Genomic DNA, 13,623 nt, shown 5'->3' with positions numbered 1-13,623 from the left:
TCATGCAAATCATCCCAAACGCCTCGCGCAAAATCAGTCCGAGTCATAATCAACCAGCCCACTGATCGACTCTTGCGCCTTGAAGGGCGGAACACCATCTTCCCCGCTGACATCCGAATGCTGTTTTCTTTTGACGCCTGCGATCCTCGCGCCCAGCTTCTCTCCTTTGCCGTCCGCAAGGAAAGGGTCGTGAACAGCTCGGGTGTTCCCCATCACTTCCTTGACAAACCCCCTCTTCCTTACATTCGCCTCCTTATCCCGCTTCAGGCGCGGTCCCGGCTGCTCGGACTGCTTGACTGCCGCCGTACTCGCGAACATGGGCTTGGCCATGGCAGTCTGTGTTTCTTTGGCCGCAAAATCCACTAACGCTGCTCTCCTCTTATCTTCCTCAATCTCTGGTAAGACGTCCAGCCCAAAGTTCATCCTGTCCTGCAAGGCCTCTGTGTCTTTGGCCATGCGTTCCCGATCGTGGCGGCCAGCGCGAAACGATTTCCGTAGCCTTTGATTTTGTGAGTACGTGTCATGTCGAAACTTGTATGAATCGTCCAAGAGATCCTCGATGCGGTCGTTGGCTTGGATGAGCGCTTCCCGGTCGCTGATTGTTCGTTCCAGCTTGGCAAACGCATTCTTTCGCAGGGCCTCCTTTTCTTGATCCGTCATGATCGGCGCCGCGCCCGACTCGTCCTCGCCATAGTCCCTCTTTGTGCCGCCCGCGAGCACGACGTACGCCGTGTTCTTGGGATCGGTCTGCATGACCACGTCCCCGCCGCACTCTGTGTGCTTGAACCGGAATTCCCATATGGTCGTCGTGTGGTATTTTCCTACTGCTGTCTTGGTCGCGTTGAAACGCACGCCTTGTGGGATGAGCGTCGGCTGGGGGCATGTGGTGCACCAGACGTGGTAGGGCATCTCGAAGCGGATCGTGGGTGGTTGCGACGGCTTCTGGCGTTTGGCTGGGCGGCTTGAGGACGAACCGAGGGAGGGATCGGCGGACGATGGGGGTCGATAGCGACCCATGTTGAAGCCTTGCATGATGGGCGATGGGGGCGCGCTTTGCGCGCGGCAGTTGCGTGACAGTGAAGAGAGGTGTCAAAGATGCCAAGCGGTCGTGGACGCGAAGGTGGAAGTGGCAGAAGTTTTTTGGTTGGTATCCGGACTTCGTAGTCCGAACCAGGCCCGCCGGAAACGTAGTCCAGAGCCTGACCTACCTACCCGGCAGTCTGTAGTCAGTCACAGTTATCGTCACCTAGTACTCCATTCCTTTTCTTCGGATTATCATGTGGTTTCTCAGTAAGAAGAAGAATGTGAGGAGTATACTGGGCGTCATGAAGTCATTATTTTGATAGGAGACTCAGTGAATGTCGGGCAACTGTCTGTCGAAGGGATTCAAGTTATTGGGTTCTAACTTCGTAACTATCGATCAGCCGAATGTGCTTTTAAAAGAACTCTGGCTTTGATGATCATGTCCAGAAACATTGTTTTCCGATAGACAGTCTGATCTGAATCTGAAAGCTTTTTTCATAGAAGATCACAGCCTGAGTGGACATCAGCGGATGGGCGGAATTCCGCCAGGTCATCACCGCTCCGCATCACATTATAAATACCAGGCAAGAGGTATAGGGTCCGAGGCTCATTGCTACTCTTTGATATTCTCCACCCACCTATCAATCATCCGGACTTCAAAGAAACCTTCCATCTGAACAACAGCCCTGACGATCTCCCGTAAGACTCCAGTCCAACTGCGGACATGGCAGTAATCAACATTGACGTGGTCTCCGACTTCACTTGCACGGTAGGTCCCTTTCCACGTAACGAAACGCCCATGACTGACTGCCCATGACTGACTGCCCATGACTGACTTCTTAGTGGTGCTTCATTGGCAAGCGCATACTGGACCAAACAATCGCGCTCTTCTTGAAGACATACCCTTCCAAGCCCACGTTCAACATCACATACCACCCATACTTTCTCTCTCACTTCAACTCCCTCGACTATACCGTCACAGCCTCAATTCCACGCGCATTCCTCACCGAGAAAAAACTGGGCCATTTGTCCAAAGAGCGGAGAGATGCCATGGCCAAGAAAATGCAAGGTCTCGGAAGAAGCGTCGGCATAGAGTTCAAATGGAATGGCCTCATTGGCCCTACTGCAAAGGCACACGGGCTGGTCCTGATGGCGGGCGAAAGGCAGAGGGACGTTGTAGAGGGGCTGATGCATTCTTTTCACGAGGAAGAAACAGATATCAACGACGAAGATACGATACGCGAGATTGCGCTGGCAGCAGGCTTGACGGACGAGGATGTCGACAAGGCATTGTCAGATCAAATCCAAGACAAGGTCGTGCGGGAAGAGCAGACGTGGAGGGAAGTGGCAGCCGGCAAGGGCGTGCCAGTGTACATCATCCAGGGCCAGCATCGGATCGATGGGGCACCTGACCCTGGTGACCTGTATGAGATTTTCATCAAGGCACTCGAGGATATTGAGTCGCTATAGTGCTTGCTTCATGGTAAAAATTGTCTTTCTGCATATCTGTGTGCGTTTAAAGGCCTAGCTCGCCGCCAATGACATCCAGTGCCTCTCTCAGTAGTCTCGAAACCTCGTCATCGGGATTTACGCCGATGGACTTGATAAGCAGGGGATAGAGCCGCAGCAGATGCTTCCGGTAGTCGCTGTCGGCATTTTCGAGGGTCGGAATCGCATCGACCCGGGTACGTAGTGCCACGAGCTTTTTCAATAACCGGACCAGTTCTTTTTTCTCGCTCAGTGGCTGCGGCATGCGGCCTCGCAAGGGCTGGTCGGCGATGAATGCCCGTAAGGCGTTTCCGCAGCGAACGAGGAGATAAGGCGCTACTGTGCAAGCAATGCGATTCTCGAGCTCAACCGTTGGGCCAGTCGTGTCACTGACCGTCACGAGGCTGAACAACTCGTCCAGCGCAACGAAAGCCATTTTGGTCCGGGGATGTGATTTGGTCGATACAGTACGACCTGGGGGGATAGTATACAGTGATGACATGCAGTCGTTCCCGCTGGTTAGTTGGTCGAAAGAGTCTTTGGCCGGCAAGGTGTGGTGTACCGTCGAGGCCATGAAGAGGCTCAGGGCAAAGTCCTTGCGCACGTTCTCTGACACAGACGACGTGCCCAACAGGGGGACGATGAGCGCTCGTAACTTGTGGAAAGCCTCAATATCGAAGACTTCATCATCTGCCAGAGAAGGCTCGTTTTCCGACACACTGGCTTCCACCTGAATGATGCCTGCAGCAAGTTGGGCAATCTCTGACCATATCTCGTCACTGTTGGTCTTGGCAATGTCAATCTTGCTCAGTTGACTCAGCGTTGGATTGAGAATGGAGAGAGCCGTCTTTGTAGCGAGTCGCCATGGCTGCTCGAGCTTTGTCTTTATCCCAAATTGGTACTTCAGAGTAACAGGCTCCCTGAGCGCGGAAAGCGCGGTAGCCAGAGCGCCGCTCGTGTAGATACCAAGGTCAGGGTCTGTTGCATGTTGGATGACCAGCGTCTCCATCATTGTCATGCTGGCCTTGGACAAGGCAACGAAAGTACACCTGGGTCCCGGTCCTGCGTTTGTCTGTTCATCGCTGAAAGCCAACGTGACGAAGACTGCCAATTGTTCGATGACGGCTGATGGTACGCCAGTCACATCCGTCCGGATCATGTTAATCGCATCAAGAACTTCGCTTTGAAGCTGAGTGGGTTGCTCAATATCTGAGCTGTAATTACTCATCGTGGCCTTTTCGACAGTGGTGTTGAGTAGTTCGAGAATCTGTTCCACTTTGGACGCGGTGAGCTGATTCTGGATCAGGGCATACACTTGCCGCAGCGCGGACACGTAGGCGCTCAGACACGCTTGATTGTTGAAAGAGGTGGAGTTGGAGGATAGACTCGATGCCGGAATGCTGCGAGACCAGGTACTCCAAGCTCGCTCGATATTCTCGGGGCTCAAGGTTGGGCCGCCTTTGCTGTTGGCTCGGGACAAGATTCGTGACAGGGCTTTGTAGGTGGCAGTGTCAATGTCCAAAATCTCGAATTCGAGCATACTCGCCAAATGGTCAAAGAGATCATTCCAAAGCTTGCCGAAGCCAGGGCTTTGCAGAAGCACCTCGAGATAGTCAGCCAACAAGGTGGAAATGCCGTCGAGCACCACGACGGCAGTCCCGGTCCAGTCGCTCAACTCGCTGCAATCTCCTGCGCCCTGTTGCGCTGCTTCGAGCTCCACTTGCAAAGCAATGAGAAGTCTGAACACGACGGACTTGACGCAAATGAGCCACGTTTCAGGACTCAGTCGATCCCCGTACGCATCAAATATGCGCAGCAGCGTCTGGATGGCGCTGTTGCGAAGCTCAAGTCTGTCGTCGGAGGCTACTGCTGTTAAGCGCAGCAGCAAGAGCATCCAGAGCGCAGGCACCGATGCCTTGTGGCTGTGATCAGAGGCCTTCTTGGTGAGATCTGATGCTTCGCTCTCCTCCATAAGCTCTGCGGTGATCTCCAGTGATTCACTCTTGCTGGAGAGAAAGTCGGATAGGACCCAGAAGAAGGTGACGGTCTGAAAGAGTCAGCAAGTGTTCCCCAATTCGAAACGAGCAGCTTACTGTCAGTGCGATATTCAAATCGTCGTCCTGTGAGGAAAATTTGTAAAGGGTATCAACGAGTATCAGAAAACAAGAGTTGGGTAGCGAAGCGAGGAAATCAGAAGCAATAAGTTGCAGTGAGCTGAACGAGGCTCTCACCAACTTGGGCGACCGTGTGTTGATAAGGGTGGGATCAGTCGCAGCCCTCTCGTTCCCCGCCGTCTCTTTCAGGATGAACACACTGCCGATAATGTCAAAGGCAACCTCCCAGCCCCTGACCAAGCTCTCGCCGCATCCTTCCACGATACTCTTGAGGCCGTCAAGAATGATGCGATGGATGTTGACGTCGACGGCGCGGACGGCCACCGAGACCTCGCGATCTTCTTCTTGAAAGGGCTCCACTGCAGAGCTCAACGCCTGCAGCATGCGGAGCTGCACGGGGCCCCGGGCTTCCTCAGGCAATGATTCGGTCAGGTTGGCCGTCTCCAGCATCAGTTTTGCCAATGTCTCCGCCGCTCTGGTGCGGACTGAGGTAGCGTCTATCTTTGAGTTGAGATTCTCCACGAGCCCCTCCACAATCAAGGTCCAGCCCGATTCTTCAGGGGGGTACGCGAGCAGGCGCTCAATGTTGATACTGGCAACCTCCCCCAACTTGACCAGGGCGAATTGGTCTTCCTGCGTCGAGGGCCCAGAGGACGCAGTTGCGAAACTCGACACACGTCGGTGTTGGCCAGGCGCCTGTAGCGCTGGCGTCTTCTCGTTCGCTTGACTAGACGGCTGCCGGTTTGCACCTGGTTTATCGGCTGCACTTCGCTGCAGTAACCGGCGAATCGCCTGGACGACCTGGAGAAAGGACTCGTTAGGAAAGTCGACGGTGCTCTCCATAAGCCGAGAAGCCGCTGTTTCGACAGCTCGCACCTCATTTCCAAAGTTCGCCGTCAGAGATCCTCCCTCTTGATCTCCGGAGCTGTCATGGCCTCGGGAAATAGATGGTGTTCTTCCAGGCGTTTTCGCACTTGAGAATAGAACAAAGTCAGCCTGCTGCAAAGTTTCCAACACGATTCGCCACGCGCTACTGAGAGTCGGCCCAAGAGCGATACCGAGGTTGAGAAGCGCTCGCAAGCATAGCAAGTTGCGCGTGTTGAGCATGGCCATCTGAGCATCGAACGATGGTTGACGCTTCTCTGCCGTCGGTGTAGACAGGTTATCGGTGCTCAGCAAGCCACGCGCGTTACTCAAGATGCTCGACGAGCCGTCACCCGCCGAGCTTCCAGCTCCCGGGCGCTGGCCAGCCGTGAGACAAGCGGTGAACACGTTGGGCGGCACGGCAGCCTTTCCCAGCGTTGTCAGGAAAGCATCTCGGGGCGTGGCAAGCTGCAAAAGCCCGGCAACGTGTGCAAAGCGTTGGAAAGCGCGCACTAGGCCATGATAGTACTCCGAGTCCATGGCTGCATACAGGAATGTCGAGCATGTGGCCAGGATAGCGGGCCAGCACTCATCGACAAGAGCAGCGCAGATCTTGACTTCCGAGTGCATCGGATGATCCTCCTGTCTCAAGGGGTTGACGGGTAAGGGATTCTTCTTAAACGACGCTGACCTCTCCGACTTCCCTCCTGATTCTGTATCCGCGGCGGGCGAATCCGCATCTTCCTCATGCTTCGCCGCCTTTCTCCTGTTGCGAGCTTCGTTGGTGACTGTCAGAGGCAGAACAAACTTGGCCAGTCCGTCGGACAGCGATGATATGCAAGACAAGATAAGGCTATAGGTGTAAGACTCTGGTACGGCCGGCGGTTCCGTCTTGTCGAGTTGGTCAATGCAAGGCACACGAATAGTACTCCATTTGGTGCTGATTCCAGTTTGCGGTCCCTCTGAGGTCGTCCCGCTGCTGATGATCCCTGTAATTCCGCTCGCCTCCAGTACTGCCTGGTCTTGGGCCGGTTCTTGGGGGGCAGCGGCTGGCACTGACGACTGATGCCCAAGACCGATGACGGCTGGCTTTTCGGTGCTGAGGCGGACAAAGCTGGCACACAAATTCTTCAAGACGTCCCTTTCCCCTTCTTGTGCGTCGTAGAGAGCGTAGATGCGACGTAAAAGACTGTGATCGGCGAAAATCCCGCGGAATACTTCCATACAAAGCGCCCGTTTCCATAGTGTCGCGTCCTGGTCTAGCAGACCAGTCAAGATACCCAATGCCTCTCCACATTCCGCAGGCAAGACGTTGATATGTCGCCGTAGCATGGTGTATAGGATCCGCACTAGGCGAACAGTCGTGGCGAATGACGGTCTACCCTTGAGAGCGCTCGAAATAAGCGGCATAACCCTGTTCCGTAGCACGTACACTTGCTCCGGGTGACTGGTGAATACAGAGGCATGGTTGGTGATGACTGATTCTATCAACTCCAGTCCAAAGGTTTGCGGCAAGCCTTGGAAGCGCAGGAACTCGGGTCTTTGGTTCTCTGTCAGGAGACAGAGATCGTTGAAGATCTACCGGTCAGTACTACACTGTGACATAGCCTGAACGGACTCACTCGGTAGGCATCGAGAGCAGCGGTGCCGAGTTCCACTTCGCCATCAGATGTTGGCGCAACCCCAGCTGTGGAAATATCCTTTCCGCTTTCTGGCCGCTTTAGCATAACCTTTTGATCACGAGGGACGCGAGACCCACTGTCTTCCACAACAACCTTATCGAAAACAGAGACGACAAGTTGCTGCAGGGTCGCCGCCGAGGTGTTGTTGACGATGGCATTCTTGCTACTTTGCAGAGTGAAACAGATGTTGAGGGCATTCACCAGTAAGTCACCCTTCAGGTCGCTGGAGTAGTTCTGCAGCAGCGATGGAAGAGCTTGCAGAATTTTGAGCTGGACATCAAGAGCACCGGCGGACGATGCCTGCATCAACGCCTCGAGGACCTGATTAAGCTTCGAGCGCGGCAGGGCCCGCGCGACAATGAGTCGCTGCAGGCAGACAATGGCAATGGCAGTGAACTTTGCATTCTTGGTACCACATGCGATGATGAAAGGATTGACAAAGTTGACCCTGGTCGCGAGCTCTGGTAGAGGGTCAGCGGCGTCGATGGCGTCTAGTTGCGGACCTGGGGAAGTGTACCTTCAGGCGCACCCTGCTCCGAAGTGTTTCTCAAATTTCTGAGGTCTTCCAGAGATTTTTCCGCTGCCTTGTATTGTCAGAGGAGACTCCTGCATCTTGGAAATTGGTGGCTGTACCAGTCGTAAGTCATTGTGTTTCCGCTTGCTCTCCTGAATGAGATTCGCCAGCTCCGTGGCCAGCAATTGCGTGGTCATCGTCAGCGCGCAGAGCACCGGACCGGCTCACAAGCGAGCAATGAGATGGTCTCTTGTTCCATACAGCTTCTCGCAGAGCTGTTCGCCGACAAGATCGTACAAAAAGAAGTGAACTGCTAATGCTTGCCACAGTTACCACCTGTTCCCCCGGAGGTACGTCTGACGTTGTCCCCTACAGCTCTGCGGCAGAACCCACACCGCCTTCCCAAGTCGTTGGCAACGATATGGGTACCCTAGAGGGGGTATATTTCATGCACCTCCGTGACGTGCCTCATGATTATGATGGATACTGACCTTTTTTCTCCCTAGTTCCTTGAGAGTATGACGTGCTTTGGAATCATTTCTCACTGTTCACAATGACTCTAATCTACAGGGAGACCTCGCCTATTGACATGGAACTCAAACAAGGTCTTGCTTTCTGCGGTTACGAATAGATCGCTGCATTGACGACACTTTGAATCTGACATCTGAAGAAGACATGAATTTATCATTAGTCGCTTGTGTAACCACGCTATCCTAATAACCACTCTTGCCGGCGTACAGTATATCCATGTTCCCAAGAGAGACAACGCCGGCCCAACCCGAGCAATCATTAGCGCCTGGAAAGAAAACGGGCGTTTTGATTCTATTGATTTCCTGAAAGCACCTGAACTCCTATCCTAAATGCATTTGGCGAGCGCCACCACTCTTTCGACTAGTGAGGGACATTGGTAAAGAGGTACGACACAGACTCGCCGTTGTGTGTGCGGCGAATGGCCTCGGCTAGCGTCCCGGAGACATCCATCACCTTGAGTTTCGGGCATCGCTCCGTCTTGTCACCAAGAGGAACAGCTAGAGCAAGTTAGCTTGCTTGTCACAATGAACCCGAAGAAGATACTCACTGTTGGTTACAACCAACCCGGACAGAACGGAAGCATTGATAGTGTCAATGGCCTTACCACTGAGAATACCGTGCGTGACGATCGCCCAAACTTCCCTGGCGCCGTGGTCGCTGACTGTCTGCGCGGCCTTGGCCAGGGTACCACACGTGTCGGCCATGTCGTCCACCAATATGGCCACCTTGTCCTGGACATCACCGACAAGGACCATGCGGCCTACCTCGTTGGGACGGGGGCGCTCTTTGTGGATGAGAGCAAAGGCAGTCTCTAGACGATCAGCGATGGAGGTTGCGCGCTTGGCACCACCGGCGTCAGGCGAGACGATGACGCAGTTCTGCGAGTCGAGGTTCTCGCGGATCCAGCGCAACACGGAGGGCTCCGCATAGAGGTTGTCGACAGGGACGTTGAAGAAGCCCTGGATTTGCGACGCATGGAGGTCCATGGTGATAACGTGGTTCTGACTCGGGTTAGCCTCTGTAGCTCTCAGCCTGTCCCTTTCCACTCACGCAGCCAGACACCTGGAGCATGTTGGCAATGAGCTTGGCGCTAATGGGTGCGCGCGACTTGTCCTTCTTGTCTTGTCGGGCATAGGGAAAGTTGGGGATCACAGCCGTGATGCGACGAGCCGAGGCGGTGCGGCAGGCGTGGATCATGATGAGGAGCTCCATGAGGCCATCGTTGACATCGCCGGGGGCCGTGGACTGCAGGATGAAAACATCCTCGTCACGGACGGACTCGCCAATGGAGACGCTGGTCTCCTGGTTGGAGTAGTGAAGACTCAGGGTGTTTGCGACTTCAATGCCGAGCCTTGCCTGGTCAGCCTGGAAATTTTGTTGTGCAGCTCCGAAAACGCGAAAGAGCCGTCCTTACCGACTGGCGACCTGCGCGCTGAGATCCGGGTGAGACGTGCCCGACAGCAGCTTGATTTCGTTTGCCATTTGGTCCAACATTGCCGAGGAGGGAGGAAGAGGTTCAGGCCGATCGCGGGGCAGAAGGCGAAAGTTTTTGGCGTCGCGGTTGTTCGGGACAGGATTGGAGACCAGCTGGCAGTTTGCAGTACTAGTCTGGTAGAGACCGCAGCAGGACGGAAGCTGTAAAAGCAATGCAGTATCAGACGTTTGTCCAGTCAGAGAGGCAAGAGGAGCGATGTTGGGGGATGGAGATGAAGATCAAGTGAGCCACGTATGCAGGACACTGATGGCTATGAGCCAGGTGAATTGACTCGGTCGGTGAATGAGATTTTTTTCCATCATGGTTTAACGCGGTGGAGTGCTATCCAGGATGCCCGCGCTCAAGGTTCAAGGCGACGCGGGTGTCTTCACTGGAAGAGGTACTTGTCCATGTGCGGTGTGCGCTACTGTGGGTGAAGTACCTCTTGCTAGCTCCTCCGTTCTCAGCGAGGGGCAGCCTTTAGGACAAGAGCAGCCAGCCAACCAGGGCCTCGTCGAATCGATGCTCCAGACAAGGCTGGAACGTCATAATTATTTTGAGCTTGCACTTGTGTCAGCCATTGCCTGATATGTTGCGACAATGTACTCCGTACATTGTACTCAATTTGAACATATTGAATACGGGTTAGTAGCCAATGGGTCTTTGTCACTATTTGTACCTTACCTTCGGGGCGAGCACTCCGTAAATACAGTACGGCATGTGAGTAATTCCAGCGGATAACGCCCCTACTGACGACATGGAGGCCCGGACTGAAGTTCCTGAACGTTGGATCAATTACCTAGCTTAGCGCCTCTGCTAAACGGATCTGGGCGCAGGTCATGTCGGCTCTGGGCCACCCCGCGGTGAGCCGCTGTCAGTCCCCAAGCCGCAAACCTCAGCAAGAATTTCGCACACCAAAGGTTTCAACGATTCGCATCGTTCAAGGCAAAGCAAAGCGCAGGGTCTCGGACCTTTTCGATTCTCGCATGACTGTGGCTACCTCTCGCGCCCTCAGCTACCTAGGATAGAGCGACGCCAGACAACGGCAGCCCAATCGCTCACAGTGGTGGCCCTATTTGGACCCTTGGGACTTATCGCCACACCGCCGGACCGAATCGAACCCAACCTGCAACTCTGCGTTGAAACCCAAGGATCACTCTGAACCATGCTGCACTGAACACCGCAGAGCAAAAGAAGACCACCGCAACCGAGATAATGGCGAGCTACCCTCGCTTTCCTCCGCGACTCATCTCCTCCCCGTCGTCGACCTCGTCGCTGTGCGATGCTCACAACCCTCGCAAGCGCAAATTGCATCTTCTCGTCGCCGCGGCTGGCCCGCGCGATACGTCCTGGGCGCAGGCTCTCGTCGTCCGACTCTCCAAGAACCCGCACATTGAGGCGCGCGCCATCATCGACGATGTCGTCCCCCGCCTGGCGCAGACCGTTATCGTGATGCCCAACCAGAGCCTGGCGCCAGGGCAGATTGACCACGCGGACGATGCCGACTTTTACAAGCAACAGGCATTTGAGTTGATACAGTGGGCCGACCTCATGGTCTGCGTGCCGTTGGATGCGGATGGCATTGCGAAGATGCTGGCTGGGATCGCGGATACGCTACTGGGGGAGGTCCTCCGGGGGTGGGACACGTCCAAGAGCATCGTGCTGGTGCCGAGCATGAGCACGCACATGTGGGCTAATCCCCTGACGAAACGGCAGCTCAGCAAGATGCATCGCAAATGGGGCTGGATCAGGGTCATGGCACCCATCACATGGCATTACGAGGGGTCGCACAACCCCAAACGGGTCCCCATCTGGAACGGGTTCAACGAAGTCTTGGCTATCATCCAGAACCAGGCGGACATGTTGGGCCTTGGTCGGGACGTGGAGATTGCCACGGGCGTGGCCATTCTCCCGGACACCAGCGTCAAGGTGGAGTCCAAACTACCACCGGAGATATGGACGATCATTCTGGACTTCTCTGGGGACTGGGAGCTCGCCAAGGCCTTGGGGATATACACCAACTTAGCCATGCCCAAGTGGTGGTCTCTACATCCAAGGGAGGCTTCCAACCCTCTCCAAGTATATGAGCACGAGCTTGAGTGGACGACCCTTACCTGCAACGCCGCGGCCATATGCAAAAAGCTATCGCAATGTCCGCCGAATTTCAGAGATATACCAGCGCAGGTAGTCCGTCTCGTTATCCGCTTTGCGCTGATCGAGGTGCTGGCCTACCTCGAAGCCAACCGTCCAGATCTTTTCAAGGCTTTTGGTGGGACAACACTACCAACAAAAGCGTCTGCGTGGTATCCCCGTACAGACGTGCTGGACTATTGGCTGACGAGTCGCTGGTTCCGCGACAACCACACGTACGATGCGGAATCGGTGGATGGCGCATCCAAGAATGGGCACGTGCGCATCTTGGACTGGTGGTGGCGCCATTCCGGGTTGCCGCTGCGATACACCGAGGCAGCGCTGGAGCAGGCGAGTGCCAATGGCCATCTGCTCGTGCTCGAGTGGTGGCGCGACGCTGCCGCTCAGGATGACAAGGTTGTACTTCGACCAGGGCGGTCGCTTCTCTGGGCCACGCAATTCGGTCAGGCAGACGTGCTGCGATGGTGGGATGCGTCGGGCATACCGCTAGCCCACGGCGACGGGGTCGCGAAATGGGCGAGTCGATGGGGGCAAGTCAACATCCTCGAGACGTGGCGCCGTCTCAAGGGCGACAGCAAACTGGCCCGCGATGGAGACGTGCTGGTAGCGCCCACTGTCCACCAGCACATGGAGGTGCTCGAGTGGTGGCGCCGCTTTGCCCATGGCGAGCTGGAGGGCATGGAAGGGCGCAAGCAGCAGGTTGAGTTTCGGACATGCAACATTGAGGAAGCGCTGGAGGATAGTATCGGTGACCAGAGTCGGGTGCGGCAATGGTGGGTGAAGAACGGGCTGAACCTCGGCCTGCGGAACGAGGAGTGGCTTGAGCAGCGATATCTCTGAAGCATGTGTATGCACGCACATGGGATTCTCTGGAGAAAGATTGGAAGCGGCGTTCATCTGCTTTGGTGCTTTCAAGAAGCGTGCATTGGGTATCATGGCGTTGGCAGGCACGGGCGCGAACGTGCTGAGTTTCGAAGATATTAATGACAATGATGAAATATTGCCATATGATCTTCGCCCATTGGAACCGATGGCTTGCCAATAGTCACAGCAATGCGGCGTCGAATGACTCGAGGCAAGTGGACCACCAAGGCAAGCAAATGCACGTTTGTCCAAGTCTGCGGCCGCCCAAGGTAATTTCATCTCAGCAAACACGAGTGCTTGCTGGCTTGCTTGCGCAAGGCTGCGAATTGCGCCTCGTGTGAATGTTTATGTTCTACAGTACCACGACGGCAGCCTGCAGATATCTTTACAAGAAAAGCTATCCGCATACACGCCAGCAAACACATCTGTCGGAGTCCGCCCTAGACATGACCGACGATCGTTGTCCCCACCCAGGAGCCAGGGCCAAGGCGACGCCGCTGCGGGTGGCTCATTCATGCAATTTCGCAACCACCTGAATAGACATGATTGCGCAGGATGCGAAGACGAGTGCACTGTACGGAGTACGCACGCACGTGGCGATACCTGCAAGGAGTTATAGGATGCGGGATCTGCTTGTGATTGTGCGACGTCTGCTGCACAGAGTAGACTATGTATGTATGATACAGAGCGACATCTATATTAATATCGGATTCTGACGCAGACCCTTGCGCTCTGGAAGCTGGATCCTTCGCGGCGGTCCGTTGCCAAGACTTCTTCATCGCAAGTTTGAACCCCCGGTCATGCCTGCCTGAAGTTTGAACAGTGCTGAACGGCCTGAAGACTCCATCATGTCTGCCTCAGGGCCAGGCTGGAAAGGCAGGTGCCATGACCGGCAAGGTGCACATGCGGTCCTCACCG

The 13,623-nt window shown here is 55.1% G+C and overlaps 5 protein-coding genes across 5 annotated transcripts; 2 read left to right on the top strand and 3 right to left on the bottom strand.

Annotated features, from left to right (window-relative positions):
- Positions 1 to 33: 33 nt before the first annotated feature.
- Positions 34 to 1,032, bottom strand: J7T54_004126 (uncharacterized protein; the record flags this gene model as incomplete). Its single annotated transcript, XM_051509974.1, has 1 exon — positions 34 to 1,032. One exon carries the CDS (start codon positions 1,030 to 1,032, stop codon positions 34 to 36), a length of 999 nt encoding a protein of 332 aa, XP_051359087.1.
- A 715-nt stretch (positions 1,033 to 1,747) lies between these two features.
- J7T54_004125 (uncharacterized protein) lies at positions 1,748 to 2,493 on the top strand (the record flags this gene model as incomplete). The annotated part of the gene is made up of 2 exons (XM_051509973.1): positions 1,748 to 1,792; positions 1,867 to 2,493. The coding sequence occupies 2 exons, from the start codon at positions 1,748 to 1,750 to the stop codon at positions 2,491 to 2,493; spliced, it is 672 nt and encodes a 223-aa protein (XP_051359086.1).
- Positions 2,494 to 2,539: 46 nt separating this feature from the next.
- Positions 2,540 to 7,882, bottom strand: J7T54_004124 (uncharacterized protein; the record flags this gene model as incomplete). The annotated part of the gene is made up of 6 exons (XM_051509972.1): positions 2,540 to 4,558; positions 4,605 to 4,631; positions 4,743 to 7,067; positions 7,112 to 7,632; positions 7,689 to 7,755; positions 7,805 to 7,882. 6 exons carry the CDS (start codon positions 7,880 to 7,882, stop codon positions 2,540 to 2,542), a joined length of 5,037 nt encoding a protein of 1,678 aa, XP_051359085.1.
- Positions 7,883 to 8,576: 694 nt separating this feature from the next.
- Positions 8,577 to 9,710, bottom strand: J7T54_004123 (ribose-phosphate pyrophosphokinase 2; the record flags this gene model as incomplete). The annotated part of the gene is made up of 4 exons (XM_051509971.1): positions 8,577 to 8,713; positions 8,764 to 9,217; positions 9,267 to 9,567; positions 9,631 to 9,710. The coding sequence occupies 4 exons, from the start codon at positions 9,708 to 9,710 to the stop codon at positions 8,577 to 8,579; spliced, it is 972 nt and encodes a 323-aa protein (XP_051359084.1).
- A 1,195-nt stretch (positions 9,711 to 10,905) lies between these two features.
- On the top strand, positions 10,906 to 12,681 carry J7T54_004122 (uncharacterized protein; the record flags this gene model as incomplete). The annotated part of the gene is made up of 1 exon (XM_051509970.1): positions 10,906 to 12,681. The coding sequence occupies one exon, from the start codon at positions 10,906 to 10,908 to the stop codon at positions 12,679 to 12,681; it is 1,776 nt and encodes a 591-aa protein (XP_051359083.1).
- Between the last annotated feature and the right edge of the window lie 942 nt (positions 12,682 to 13,623).

The sequence above is a fragment of the Emericellopsis cladophorae genome, assembly GCF_022114955.1.
Source record: "Emericellopsis cladophorae strain MUM 19.33 chromosome Unknown NODE_77_length_80625_cov_113_593559, whole genome shotgun sequence".
NCBI classification, from domain to species: Eukaryota; Fungi; Ascomycota; class Sordariomycetes; order Hypocreales; family Bionectriaceae; genus Emericellopsis; species Emericellopsis cladophorae.
Note: the sequence above shows the minus strand (reverse complement) of the source record. Positions and strands in the feature narration are given on the sequence as shown.